The sequence below is a fragment of the Schistocerca piceifrons genome, chromosome 2, assembly GCF_021461385.2.
Source record: "Schistocerca piceifrons isolate TAMUIC-IGC-003096 chromosome 2, iqSchPice1.1, whole genome shotgun sequence".
NCBI lineage: Eukaryota > Metazoa > Arthropoda > Insecta > Orthoptera > Acrididae > Schistocerca > Schistocerca piceifrons.
Window position 1 is genome coordinate 698,734,431 of NC_060139.1, and position 15,794 is coordinate 698,750,224.

The following is a 15,794-nucleotide window of genomic DNA, read 5'->3' on the forward strand; positions in this document are numbered from 1 at the left end:
TTCCCTATGTAGGTGGGTGCCAACAGAATGTAAGGAGAAAACTGGTGACTGAAATTTCATGAGAAGATTCTGTCGCAACAAAACATGCCTTTGTTTTAATGATTGCCACTCCAATTCACGTATCATGTCTGTGACACTATCTCCCCTATTTCACGATAATACAAAACGAGCTGCCCTTCTTTGTTCTTTTTCGATGTCATCCGTCAGTCCCACCTGATGCGGATCCCACACTGCACAGCAATACTCCAGAATTGGGCAGACAAGCGTGGTGTAAGCAGTCTCTTTAGTAGACCTGTTGCACCTTCTAAGTGTTCTGACAATGAATCTCAGCCTTTGGTTTGCTCTACCCACAATATTATCCATGTGATCGTTCCAATGTAAGTTATTTGTAATTGTAATCCCTAAGTATTTGGTTGAATTTACAGCCTTCAGATTTATGTGCCTTATCGCGTAATCAAACATGATGCGTGAAAAAAAAAATCTTGTAACGTAGGCTCAGAATTGTCACACCTGTACATAAACTATTCTTTTTACTTTTGTTAAAAAGAGTTCTTTTAACACTGTGACACCCCCAATGATCTTGCTGCAAGTACACAGGGATCACTGAACACCACATGTTATCCTTATTATCTACTTCTGTGCAACGGATACTTTCTTCCTCAACAAAGAATTGCCCCAGAGTATGATACCGTATGACATTATCAAATGTAAATAGGAAAAGTAAGTCAACCTTTCTCATTTTCAAAGTTTGCTTTTATCCACAAAGCAAAAATTGCAGAGCTTAGTCCCTTTAGAAGAACTACACAATGTGACATACTGCTCAGATAATTATAAACATAAACACCTAATAATTTTATATATTCTGTTTCATTTACTATTTTTTCCAACACATTAACTCAAATTGTGGGGTCAGGCCCTGATCAGTACAAAATTGCATATATTGTGTTTTATCTAAGGTCTGTGACTATCCACTCGCAGAGAACCAATTCAAAATATTCAAAAAAATTTATATACTTTTCTGGTTACACTACCTGGGTTTCTTACCTTGACACCTTGCATTTTTTCGTTACACAGAATGAAAACCAGTTACCAGAAAGATTTATGGTAACATAAATTGAGCTTGTCTAGGAGAATACTGTGAAATTCCCAATTACATGCTTCTGACAGTGTTGCATTATAATGACAGGCAATGTCAATATAGAAAGGGGGATTAGCAATCATGGTGTCCTTATAGTAACTATGATTATGAAAGTTAATAAATCAGCTATGAAGGCTAGAAGAGTGTTTCTGCTAGACAGAGCAGGTAAGCAGTTATTAGCATCTCACTTATACACCGAATTGGCCTCACTTAGTTCCAGTAAGATGGACGCAGAGTAATTATGGGCAAAGTTTAAGCAGATTGTAGATCGTTGTCTGGACAGTTATGTGCCAACTAAGTGGATAAAGGATGTAAGAGACCCATCATGGTTTAATAACAAAATTCGGAGGATGCTGAGGGAGCAGAGGCTGTTGCACTATTGATTCAAAGGGGAACGCACAAATGACGACAAGCAAAGGTTATTAGATATTTGGGCAACTGTGGAAAGATCTATGCACAAAGCACACAACAACTACCATCATCACACCTTAGTGAAAGATCTAGCAGAAAACCCGAGAAAATTCTGGTCCTATGTAAAGTGGCTAAGCAGGTCTAAGGCTTCCATTCAGTCCTTCATTGGCCAGTGTGGTGTGACAGTTGAAGATAGCAAAAAGAAATCAAAGTTTTAAATTTCACGTTCAAGAAATCATTCACACAGGAGAATCGTACAAACTTATCATCAAGTGACCATCGGACAGACTCCCGTATGGACGGCATAGTAATAAGCACCCCCAGCGTCGAGAAACAACTGAAAGATTTAAAAGTAAATAGATCACCAGGTCCACATGGAATCCCAGTTCGATTTTATAAAGAGTACTCTACAGCATTGGCTCCTTACCTAGCTTGCATTTATTGTGAATCTCTCACTCAGCACAAAGTCGCAAGTGAATGGAAAAACGCACAGGTGACTCCAGTACATAAGAATGGTAAAAGAGCGGACCTGCAAAATTAAATACCGGTATCTCTAACGTCTGTCTGCTGCAGAATCCTTGAACATATCTTCAGTTCGAATATAATAATTTTTCTTGACACTGAGAAGCTATGTCCATGAATCAGTGTGGTTTTAGAAAGCATCAATTGTGCGAAACTCAGCTTGCACTTCTCTCACATGATATACTGCGAACTATGGATAAAGGACAACAAGCAGATTTCGTATTTCTAGAAAACATTTGACACGGTGCCCCATTGCAGGCTATTAACGAAGGTATGAGCATATGGAATAAGTTCACAGATATGTGAGTGGCTGAAAGACTTCCTAAATAATAGAAACCAGTTTGTTCTCCTTGACGACGAATGTTCTCCAGAGATGAAGGTATTGTCAGGCATGCCCACGGAAGTGTGACAGGATCGCTGTTGTTCTCTATAAACATAAATGATTTGGCAGGCAGGCAATCTGTGATTGTTTGCTGATGATGCTGTGGTGTATGGTTGTGGTGTCACCGCCAGACACCACAATTGCTAGGTGGTAGCTTAAATCGGCCGCGGTCCATTTAGTACATGTCGGACCTGCGTGTTGCCACTGTGTGATCGCAGACCGAGCGCCACCACAAGGCAGGTCTCGAGATACGGAATAGCACTCGCCCCAGTTGTACGACGACTTTGCTAGCGACTACACAGACGAAGCCTTCTCTCATTTGCCGAGAGACAGTTAGAATAGCCTTCAGCTAAGTCCATGGCTACGACCTAGCAAGGCGCCATTAGCCTCACATAGTTTGATAGTTATCATGAAATGTCTCAACAAGAAGAACGATGTATACAACAAGAATAGATAAAAGTTAAGTATTCGAGGAGCTGCATACTTTTCTTATTAGAATTCACTAATTATCCTGTTCCAGAATTCACGCCCGTCTGCGTTAGATAGCGTGCATTTCGGCCGCCTCTATCTACAAGGTGTTGGCACATTTACCAACACATCAATGGTAACTTGTTGAAGTTGTGTATCTGCAGGAAGATACAAGATGACTTAGACAAAATTTCGAGTTGGTGTGATGAATGGCAGCTAGTCCTAAATGTGGAAAAATGTAAGTTAATGCAAATGAGTAGGAAGATCAAATCTTTAATGTTTGGATGCAGTATTACTAGTATCCCGCTTGACTCGGTCAAGTCATTTAAATATCTGGGCATAACATTGCAAAGTGCTATTAGATGGAACAAACATGTGAGAACTGCGGTAGGGAAGGTGAATGGTTGACTTTGATTTCTTGGGAGAATTTTAGGAAAGAGTGGTTCACCTGTACCTGGATACAGGCCACTGGTGTGACCTATTCTTGAGTACTGCTTGAGTGGGATCCATACCAAGTCAGACTGAAGGAAGAAATCGAAGCAATTCACAGGCACACTGCTAGATTTGTTACCAGTAGATTTGAACAACACGTTTACAGAGATGCTTCAGGAACTCAAATGGGAATCCCTGGAGGGAAGGCGATGATCTTCTCAAGAAACTCTATTGAGAAAATTTACATAATTGGCATTTCAAGCTGACTGGCAAACGATTCTACTGCCGCCAACATACACTGCACAAAAGGATCACGAAGATAAGATACGATAAATCAGGACTCATATAGAGGCATTCAGACAGTCATTTTTCCCTCACTTTACTTGCAAGTGGAACAGGAAAGGAAATGACTAGTAGTGGTACAGGGTACCTTCCTCCATGCACCGTACGGTGGCTTATGGAGTATCGATGTAGATGTAGATACATCTGTACCATCTAACACAGCATTTGAAGAATGTTAATGATTTTCATAAAAAAGAACTATGAAATGCTAAATACTAACATATTTTTTGTTTCCCACTATTATAAATAACATTCATTTTATTGTGCACTGAGAAATTGTCTTCTTGTTAAGAACTGAGCTTTGCACTAAACCACTGTTTACAAGTGATCTCATTTCCTGGCTTTTATTTGGAATCCTTTTAAAACATAATTTCTTACCTTGCCACTGCTTTCACTTAAAAGATTCTTCATTATTACAATCACATCAGAAATCTTTGACTGAATAACATTTTCTGATGAATTAACCAGATGTGAAATGACAAAGAGGGCTTTTATCTTCTCTCGTTCACCATTCTTGAGTTGATGGATCATGAATTCCAACACCTTCCCCACACAGGCAGTTGCTACAGAAAAAAAAGGTCAGTATGATCTGGTTCAATGATGTGACTAAAACATTCAAGAGAACATCCAATTACTTACCAATCCTATCGAAACATCGCAAGACTTCATAATGATTTTTTACAGCAGCAGGTTGAGCATAATCTGGGAATGGGCACACCTGTAAAGAAAAAAATTACATTTTAATGTAAACAATTTCAATAACAAGAAATGCTGTTGAAAGAAGTAAATCTAAACTTCCTGGCAGACCTAAACTGTGTGTCAGGCAGGGATGAACTCAGAATCTTCACAGAAGTGAGAGACGACTCTTGACAGCATTACTTTTTCGATTATTTTGGAAAAAGAAGCCAGTAAGTCAACTGGATAACAACCATTCAAGTCTTATTTGTCACATTTCTTGTGAAGGGGTTTAACAATAGGTTTTTTTAAACTGTTCAGAGAAATTCCCTATGCCAGCAATGCATTACATATATTGTAAGGACATTACTTATTAAGATGAACAGCGTTTCAGAATTCACTTTGAAATTCCATCAACACCCCATGAGCTTTGGGCTTTTAGAATGTTAGAATTCTATTGACTTCATTGAACAATGTTGGCCCTATTCCCAATCACTCAAAGTTTTGTGAGGTGACATTTTTAATACATTCTCTTGCTACTTCAACTGAACTACGAGGTCTGTTAAAAAAATTCCAGAACATTCTTGAGTTCGCACCAATGGTGTGTTGGAGCAAAATGCAGTTGGTGTAGCTGCACACTCCAGGGCTTAATGTATAACTGCTGGAAGTTTTATTGTTGTACGTCTGTTAGTTATTGTATTGTCATGTATTCAGCAGAACGTTGTGTTGTACAGTTCGTGAATTTCAAGATGGCAGAGTAAGGAGCAGCAATGCATCTGCATTAAATTTTGCATGAAACTCAAGAACAAGTTTATAGAAAGACACACCAAATGATGCAGGAAGCTTATGACGATGAGTGCTTAAGCTGTACTCAGTGTTACAAATAGTTCACACAGTTTAAAAATGGCCAGAAGTTAAAGATGACCTCTGTACAGGACGTCCTCCAACGTCTGACGACAATGCTCATGTCAGGAATGACAATGAGGTTGTGCATGCCAATAGAAGACCGAGTGTCTGAGAGATTGCAGAAGAGTGTAACATTTCAGTTGGATCATGTCATGAAACCCTGACACACCATCTAGGAATGCATCATCTTGCCACCAAGTTTGTCCCATGGCTCATGAGTCGAGATCAGAAAGACCTTTGCCTCACAATCTGTGAAGGGCTCTTAGATCGCGCATATCAGAGCATTCCTTAAGAGAATCAGAACTGGTGATGAGAAATAACTGTTAATCAATGGTACTAGTGGGACATGTGATGGCTGCAAGAAAATTTGAGAAGGAAACAGCCTGAATGTGGCTGGACAATTCATGGCTCTTGCAACACGATAATGCACCTCCACATTCATCCTTCTGGGTGTGTGACTATTGCACAAAAAATGAAATTACTGTAATGCTTCATCCTCTGTACTCTCCAGAACTGGCCCCTGCGGAATTTTTTTAACTTACGAAGTTGAAAACCCCATTGATAGGACAAAGATTGGCAGTAACAGATGACAAAAGAAAATTTGCAAACAGAGCTTCATGCGATCCAGCAAGAGGCATACCAAGCCTGCTTCTGGAAGTGGAAACGGTGCTGGGAGCAGTGTATGAATTGTGGAGAAGAGTGTTTCGAAAAAGATCATTCATTGTGAATAAAAGGTAAACATAGACAAATGTTGTGGTCAAAGTTATGAAATTTTTTGACCAGACCTTGTATTTAATACTATTTTTGCAACTACATTCAGAAAATGACTTAAAAGTACTCACAACTTGTGAATTATCAGTCACAAATTATCATTTAGTTTAATTGTCATGGTGCTTTGTACACGGACTGGCTGCCATGCCCCCATAGTTTTAATTTTATTATCTGCTTCATTAATTTCTGTCAGGACATATATACTTATTGACATTTTAATGATCTTCCTTAAAATATTACACTATTTCAGTGTGCAAGTAACACAGTTTTTGAATTATTCAGACCTTTAAATAAATTTCCCTCTTCCTCTTACATGAGATTTCAATTCTCTCAGTTATCTGTGGATTTTCTGAATAACTTTTTAGGAAATCAATTTTCAAATATTGATGTAAAATTACTATGGATATTTAATTTGATATTAGCATCTCTTTCTACATATACAGTTACTTCTATCCATACTACATCTTGGAACATACCCTTAAAACAATGTACCCTCTCCTCATTAATAAGCCTCATTGCTTTGTATGAACCCACCTAAGTGCTGTAAGATACTACAATATTTCTTTCCATTAATTGTGGTTCAGTATCAGACAGTCCATTAACAATTACATGCACAATATTTTTCAGCCTGAGCACTATCTATGAAAATGGTATCAATCTGGGTCCTACTCTTTGTTGCACAAGAGTTGGAAAATTACCTACTGAAATTAGGTCGAAACACCCAAATAATGATTCCAGCTCATTTTCCCTGTTCTTATCTTTTAAAAAATCTGTGTTCTAATCTCTACAAACTACTAACTGTTTCTTATTGTCTGACGGCTAGCTCTACAATGCATCTAATTTCTCAGAAATAGCTGAACATTTCCTAGAGGGGATTTGCAGAGAGTTACAATTACCAGAGTAGTATTCTGCCTTGTAGGTTCCAATTCACATAAAAACTGTTTATTTCAATATTTTTGGTTTTGTGTCTATATTTTATAAAGATTCAACTCCTCATTTTCCATATTTACTCTTCGCAAAAGTTTTGTTAGTCTATAATCTCTCATAATTAACTTCTCCATCTCTATGATTACACAGCATTAGTTATCACAGGGGTTTTGCCTTGCGTGCATGTCCCCCATCGCCCCCCCCCCCCTTACACTTTCTGCATGATGCTCAGTTGAACTGTCCTTCTGCCTCTTTTCAGGTGCAGCCCAAGATTTGTGTATCCCCATCTCCCAATTGTAGCAACAAGCCCAGCACAGATGTCAAACTCTGTTTCAGTCAAAAGCAATCTACTCAGTTATTTTTTTACATGGTTACCAGTCGTGCTAATCCAGAGCTGGTTATGGTGCTGTAAAATCTCGAAAAACCACACACGAGTATGTGCCGTTGCTCCTCCTATTCTGTTCTGCATACACTTGTTACTAGCTGGCATCAGCTACATGTTCCAGCTTTGTTCAAACTGACATTTGTCTGCATGGTTGGTCAGGGTGCAAGTTCAGATTGTGACATTAATATTTTTTATAAGAGTGGGTCAATGGCCAACTCACTCCCCTTTCCTCCCCCCCCCCCCCCCCCCTCCTCAAGTGCATCATAAGCACAGGGTTTTAGGAGAATGATATCATATGGATATTAAAATGATCAAGGTCTTATCAGCTTGGCTACATGCTGATTCACAGGTTATTAAGAAGTAAGTTTTAACTTGTCATTGATGACGAAATCATTAGAGATGATGTGTGTTCTGACTGGACACAATGGGAAAAGAATTCTGTTGCTTTCATTTCAAAGCCAATATTTGCCAAATGATGTAACAAACCCACAGAAAACTAAACATGTTTGCCAGATGGGAATTTGAATCTCATTCCTCTCCTATGTGAGATATGTCTGAACCATTGCACAACCTCACTCAGTCAAAGAGTATACAAAGAAAACATTAAAACAGAACTAATACTTTTATAAAAGAAAAACGAATTAAGAAATTCATTATATTAAAAAAAGAGGGTGAGAAAAGAGAAATAAAATCAGTATTTGGTAAGGACAGAAGCAGATGAGGTTAAGAGCCATACCTGATAATCCAGGTTCTCACCAGCTCATCTGCTCCTCCTCCACCCCCCCCCCTTCCCCCCCAATCCACCCCCGCTTTTCTTTTGCCCTAGAGTAGAGAAGAAATGTGTAGTTCTGTAAGATATGAATTTTGTGTGAAAAGGTAACAGAAAAGAAAACACATTAAAGCAAAGAATGGAAATCTACAAAACTCAGTATATGCTGACTACTGACTACTGAAACTACCACTGACATAATATGGCATCCTCTGCAATGTTCACTTTCCCATGCCAGTGTAAGACTGTTAACTGAAAAAGAAAAAACTAGTGCTCGAAATATCACTCACCATTTCAAAAAGTACATTCAGCAAGTTATCAGCATGAAGTTCTAGACAGCTTTTACTATGCTCAACTGCAACCAGCAATACGGCAGCCAAACACTGTGATATGGCATAGGAATCAACATTTCGCCGGTAAAGGTTCAGCAAGATTGGAATCAATCGTGGAAGTTGCTCAAAAACTTTATCTGTCTCCAAGATTGAAAACATAGGTCCTAAAGCTTGTAGCACTGCTTCACATACCTGCAATGAACCAACAGAAACAGAAAGTGTACAATAAAGATTACTTCTTCTAAATCATATTACGCTTAAATGGAGCACACAAATGCCCAGCCATATCTGACACACAGGACTTCGATATAACAAGAAATTAAACATGTGTGATAATGAGTGAATGTCACAGCACAAAGGATCATGTCATGACAAAGCCAGACACCAATATTATGACCAAAGAATACACATTATGAAGTAACTCTCCAACTAAAACCAACCTTTGGTTCCCGTGAATTTATCCAGCTGCTTACAAGCACATCATAAGCAATACTTATCTCTGTGGAGAATGAATCTTTCTTTACTGTATTGTCTGGAGCTGTATCTATATTAGCCATATATTCCAAAATTGCATCACCAAATCTACCCAACGCTAAAACATAAATTAACAACAGTAAGTTTCATGCAACTTTTGTACATGAATCATTTATTAACAAAATAAATTACAGTACTAACATTATGCTTTATAGAAGGAATCCTTATACTCCATGTCACACTTAATTTGTTAACAGTCTCTCTCCTGTAGCTATGTAATAATCAAAAACTAACTGACAAAGCTGTCATATTTCTACAAAAAATTTACAAGATTTCAACAAGAGAAGCAAGTAGCAGTCAGAAAGCTGAGTTCAACATCACAGTATCTTATTTGAGCTGTCTTATTTGAGATGGTTCATATTTGCTGTTTCATGATTTGCAAGCAACATCCTAACCATTAAAAAATGGAGTGGTGGTGGTGGTGGTGGTGGTGAGGCGGTCGTGGTGAAGGGGGCCAGAGATGACTAAGCAAAGGACCTGGAAGAGCAGTTGAACAGAATGGATAGGCCCTAGTGTCTTGAAAGGAGGATATAAACAAGGATAATGGAATGTCATCTTATTAAGTCGGGTAATGCTGAGGAAATTAGATTTGGAAATGAGACACTTAAAGTAGTGGATGGGTTTTGCTATTTGGGGAGCAAAATAACTGATGATGGTCAAAGTAGAGAGGATACAAAATGTAGACTGGCTATGCAAGAAAAGCATTTCTGAAGAAGAAAAATTTGTTAACATCAAGTATAAATTTAAGTGTTAGGAAGTCTTTTCTAAAAATATGGACGATAAATAGTTTAGACAAGAAGAGAATAGAAGCTTTCAAAATGTGGTGCTACAGAAGAATGCTGAAGATTAGATGGGTAGATCACGTAACTAATGAGGAGGTACTTAACAGAATTGGGGAGAAGAGAAATTTGTGGCACAATTTGACTAGAAGAAGCGATAGGTTGGTGGGAAATGTTCTGAGGCATCAAGGGATCACCAATTTAGTACTGGAGGGCAGCGTAGAGGGTAAAAATTGTAGAGGGAGACCAAGAGACGAATATACTATGCAGATTCAGAAGGATGCAGGTTGCAGTAGGTACTGGGAGATGCTGAAGCTTGCACAGGATAGAGTAGCATGGAGAGCTGCATCAAACCAGTATCTGGACTGAAGACAACAACAACAGTGGTTTCCCTGTGGTGAGAGTCCAAAAATCATGTTGGGTCACCAAAAAGTCTCTGAAATTAATCTACAATAACAAAAATGAACAATAGCTATCCCTGACAGTTCTAGAACTGAACAAATATAGAAAGAGCCTAATATATTTCCTTTGAAGTATAACATACTGTCAAACTTTCAGTGGTGGTAGTATGAACCAAAACAAGAAAACAATGCCCAGTAAACATGGTCTCCAAGAGCTATGAGTACTTATTCAGTAACAGAGAGATTTTTCACAGTAGCGAAGATGAACAAATGCTCGTAACTCATAAGGTATGCCTTTCAGAGATTATGTTTACTTTACACTTTTCTTCTTTTGGTTCGTTTTGTCAGCGGAGTTCTGTTTCACCCTGTTTATGCGGACATAACATTACTAGTGTGAATACTAAAGAGGAGTACAGAATAACAATGTAATATCTACCAACTAACAGCAAGAAACAACTGTAGTATCAGATATTACCACAACTGAAACAAAAACATATGATGCCCTTTAGGATACAGCACGCGTAAAATTTTAAGACAAGACTCCAAGAACAAAAATTAAACTCCACAGCAATAAAATTGGACTGAATGTTCTAAATCTCTGAAACAGCTCTCATCATAACTTGCCAAACATTTAACTGAGGTCCCTTCATCCTGAGACACCACTACTTTATAAATCATTATCACACACTAAGCAGTTCCATTTCTTTATCTTTATTAATTCCAGTCAAGAATCTACTTTTTTTGTTTTCTTTTTTACCAATTCCATTGTCCATTGTGAGACCCAAGTTAGTCCCAGTGTCTACTGTGTTCAAATAACTTACGGGTATGCTGCCAGATGATGTCATTGACAACCGCCAATACTTCCACAGGTACTCACCCTATCATTTTCAAGGCAAAACTGCAGCACTCACCTGGTGCATGGCTGGTCAATAGTGCAATACATGTATGATCAGTCTTTTGCTATAAAAATTCTAATGAAAGCCGACCTCAAGCTGGGCTAACTAGGTTGATAAACTCTCAGAGCGTGAGGCAATGTGGGCCATGTGAAGCAAGATACAAAGTACCACTTTATGCTGAGCCAGATGGTGATAACTATCAACCTGTAGACCCAAGTCAGTGTTAGTAGGCTTTCTCTAAACAACACGTCCCAACGGACCATCAGTGTTCTTCCAGACAAACACATCATGAAAGAGAAGGCAGCTATCCTCTTCCATCTCCATTGTGAAATGAATTTTCAGGTGGATCGAATTCAGTAGTTCTACAATGTCATTCAAATTCTCACGGCCGAGAGAGAGAGAGAGAGAGAGAGAGAGAGAGAGAGTGCGCGCGCGCCCACGCGTGGGCACGGGGGCACACATGTTTCCCAGCCATCAACTCCAAATGGTGCTCCAGGTCTTCCATAATCAAGTTCGCAATAATAGATGACATTGGGCTTCGCATCACAACTCCACCCACCTCCTGACAGTACTGCTCATTGAATAAAAAGTAAGTGAAGTCAACACATGTTAAAATAGGTTTGTTAATTTGACACCAAACCTAATCTTACTCAACCATAACAAATCAGACAAAGGAATGTGAGTGAAGAGGGAGACCCCATCAAAAATTACTAGAGCATAAGAGTTATTCAAACACATTCCCTCTAATTGATGTAAGAAATCTGCTGAGTTCTTAATGTGATGCTCACGACAACCTATGAGTGAGCTCAAAAGAGTAGCAAGGTTTTTTGCTACAGGATATGTTGAAGCACTAATGCTTCAGAAGGCTATATTCTTTCCAATAACACACAGAGGGGGGGAGGCAAAATCATTCCAGATACAAAGGTTGGCACTTGAGATTCTGGTGTTGTCCAACAGTGACCTGCATCACCCAACTGCTGGCTACATAACTGCCATGCCCACTGAGGCGAGGTGCCACCAGTGCCGTGATCGCTTGTTGAAGAGGCCACCTGACTGCAGCTCTGTCCCAGTTAAGTAGCTCCAGTGTAGCAGAAGTCAAGTATTGTCGTAGCTCCACTCGCAACTTTCCCTACAAGTGTAGTGCAACAGAAATGGCCTCAAGACTTGACTTATGCTGAATTCTATGCTCCATGCTCTGCACTCATAGGTTGCACACCATGCCTCGTATACGTCCACTGCAGCGCTTGGGGGTCACAGCACCAAGTTACAACACCTGAAGATGGGCATGTAAGAAACCGAAACCAGTCGGGCGATGATAAAAGAACTTTCAACTGTAGCAGTATTCTCAACCTCTGATATAATGCTCAGTTGGGAGTGTTCCTCCAACAGGATCATTTGAGTTCTGTGGATTACAAGCAGGGTGTGAATTGTGAACTGTTAAGGTGTTTAAATTGTCCTAGCATTGCCCAAGGATCTGTGTAAGGATTCGACAAGGGTTCTTTGTACTAAATTGAGTGTATTACAATATTTCTCATAGTGATTGTGTTCTCTGACTCTCTTGATTTCTGCACAGAAACCCATATGCCATTCCAATGGGACACGTCATAATTTTGCTGACAAGACTTTACGTGGTCACTTCAATGGCAACACGGATCATTGGAAGTCTCATTTATTGACAAGTGAAGATTGTGCAGAACCATTCTTGTCATCGACTACATGGCACTTTTGTGAGAGGACTTCTGTGCATGTATCACAAATGCAGCATAATTCTGCTTTATTATGGAACCACTGCTGAGTCCACCAATTGTTACAGTGTACTGAAGTGTTTACTTACACATTGTCACTACAGCAGCCTAACTGTATTGTGGTTTGTTTCAGTGCTGTGCTTCTCGCTTTCTGCTTTTTGTTCGTTGCTTTCCCTTGTTCTTCAGTGTCAGGCACAGCAGATACAGCAATTGATGGAAGGAATTACCAAATTACTGGACATTCACACTGGGATGTCGGCACTTGTTGCTGCTATCCCAGCACTGCTGCAGCCAACAACACCTGCATGTGCCCTGCAGTTCAGTCTGTTTAACAAGCAGTAGGAAGAATGGGTGGAGCATATAGCGCAGTTACAAGCATACTTCGCAGTGCACCACATCTGAGGTACGGATTGACATGCACGTTTTTTGTCAACACTATGGAGTTTGCCTCTGCTACAAACTGTTACAATGATCCAGCCTTAAAGTATTTTGTATGAAGAATTAGTTGCTGCTCTTGATAGACATTTTGATGAACAGATTCATGTGGTGGCTGCAAGATTCAAGTTTTTTAAGACTTTGTAGACAGTCCAGTCAAATGAATAGGGAATGGGTAGCAGACTGAAGAGGTCTGATTAGACAACGTAAATTCAGCTCTGAGGGTGGAAAATTATACAGTGATAAAATATTACATGATGCCATAAGACAGAATGTCTCGGTCATCTAAAGTATCAAGATCCTATTTTCAAAGAAATGTTTAATTTGTTGGATAACCAAGAAATTTTAGACAGTGCCGTTGTAGTCCCTGTACATATCTGTTGTGCATAGTGACAGTATACAGGCAGTAGGTGCAGATCATGAGCCACATTCCAGCACGGCACAGCCCGTACAGCCAGCGGAGGTAAACAACTGCCCTCATCAAACATTCAGTTCCTAGCGTAAAATCTTGTCTACAATGTTTCAAGTCTCACAAGTGGCAGGCACATCCTGACAGGATCCATAACCTTACAGTTGCAGCAAGTGCGGTCTCAAACAAATATTTTGTATGAAAAAGATCATTCACAAAAACTCAGGAGTTTGTACCTCTAGAACTCAAGTCGTGAGTGTTAATGTACTCACATCAAAAACAGCTAACAACAGTGTTATATCTAAATCAATGTCAAATTCCCAGAACTTGTCTTCTGTTCAAAGACAGTTGAACAAGGTCTTAATGTCACTGAACATTTCCAAGCAGAAAGTTTGTGTGCAACTTGATACTGGAGCATCTTTCACACTTTTGAATAGATGAACCTATGAACAAGTACGTCTGCCTAAACTTTGTCAGTCACAAATACTGTTGTCTACATACAACTGTAAAGATATCCCTATCTTAGGTGTTTGTAATCTCCCTGCCACATTCAAGAAAGTCACAAAAACAGTTTTGTTTACAATTCTCTGTGCAATAAGGCAGTCCGAACATTTCTGGCATTGACACCTTCCACCTGTTAGGGTTACAGATACAACACAATGCGCTGTCAGTGAACACTTTTGTGCCTAATGACAGTGGCTCTGAGCACTATGGGACTCAACTGCTGAGATCATTAGTCTCCTAGAATGTAGAACTAGTTAAACCTAACTAACCTAAGGACATCACACACATCCATGCCCGAGGCAGGATTCGAACCTGCGACCGTAGCGGTCTCGCGGTTCCAGACTGCAGCGCCTAGAACCGCACGGCCACTTCGGCTGGCCCTTATGACAGTGTCTCACAATTATGTAGTTCAGGATACGTTAGGCAACACTAACAATTTTGAGGCACACACAATATAAAAAGCCAAAACACAACCAAAATTCTTTTGGGCACTGTCAGTCCTCCAAGCTACTCAGAACAAAGAGGCTAAAAGAGTTCGAACAGTGGCAGGAACAAGGGGTTGTTGAATCAGTTACTGCAAGCCAAAGGACACGAAAGGAAATGCCTAGTAGAGGTGCAGGGTCCCCTCTGCCATGCACCTTACTGTGGATTGCAGCTTATCGATGTAGATGGAGTGATCCTTACCATACCTAATGGTAAGTTGCACATGTGTTGACTTCAAGTCCACTGTCAACCCTGAAGCTGTTGTGGATTCATATCCTTTGGCATGGCCAGAAGAACTAATGGGCAGATTAGTTGCTGGTTGATACTTCTCAAAAATTGACTTGTGATATGCATACACTCAGGTATTCCTGGATGAACATCACAGCAGCTTTTTATGATCAGTATGCACAAGGTTTTATTCAAGTTTCTACAGTAACCTTTTGGCAGTGCAGCAGCACCTGCCATATTTCAGTGATACTTGGAACAACTGACAGCAAAGGTATCCTCCTGCTCCAATTATTCAGATGATATTGTGGTTTCCAGTATTACACCAGAAGAACATTTGTCAAATCTACAAAGTCTTTTTGATGTGCTTGCTTCTGTGGATCTCTGATGCAACAAGGATGAGTGCTACTTTTTCAAACACAGGTCGCCTATCTAGTACATGTGATTAATGCACGAGGCTTTCAACATTCGCTAACTGGTGACTTATGAGACCTCCCCAATGTCAGTGATTTACAGGAAGCATTAAGCAAACTTAAATACTATATTTGGTTTATCCCAAACACTGCTCAAATCGCAGCTCTGTTGCTTTGAATTAACAGGAAATATGTTTAATCTGTGTTGTACCAAGAGATCCCTTCAGCTTTCAAGAAATTAATAGCTCCTTTGTTGAATAGCTGTAACCTGAAACATTTTGACCCAACCAAACCAATAATTTTGGTGGTTGATGCTTCATCACGTGGGATGGGGGCAGTTCTTTCAGAATCGCGGGGCACATAGACCAATTGCATCTGCATCAAAGTTACTGGATAAAGCTCACTGTGATTACTCCCAACTAGAAAAAGAAGCTCTTGCAATAATTTACAGAGTTAACAAGTTTCTTCAGTATCCACATAGGTAATTAGTTCTATCTTATCACAGACCAC

The 15,794-nt window shown here is 39.6% G+C and overlaps 1 protein-coding gene across 3 annotated transcripts in view; it reads right to left on the bottom strand.

The window, feature by feature from the left end:
* LOC124777287 (maestro heat-like repeat-containing protein family member 1) overlaps positions 1–15,794 on the bottom strand; it is a 274,758-nt gene that overhangs the window by 227,049 nt on the left and 31,915 nt on the right. For all 3 annotated transcript variants that reach the window (XM_047252633.1, XM_047252635.1, XM_047252634.1), the window contains exons 6-9: positions 8,901–9,052; positions 8,419–8,652; positions 4,335–4,413; positions 4,074–4,258 (exon numbers count right to left, since the gene is read on the bottom strand). In XM_047252633.1, the coding sequence (XP_047108589.1) occupies positions 4,074–4,258; positions 4,335–4,413; positions 8,419–8,652; positions 8,901–9,052 (650 nt within the window). The remainder of the gene's footprint in view (positions 1–4,073; positions 4,259–4,334; positions 4,414–8,418; positions 8,653–8,900; positions 9,053–15,794) is intronic.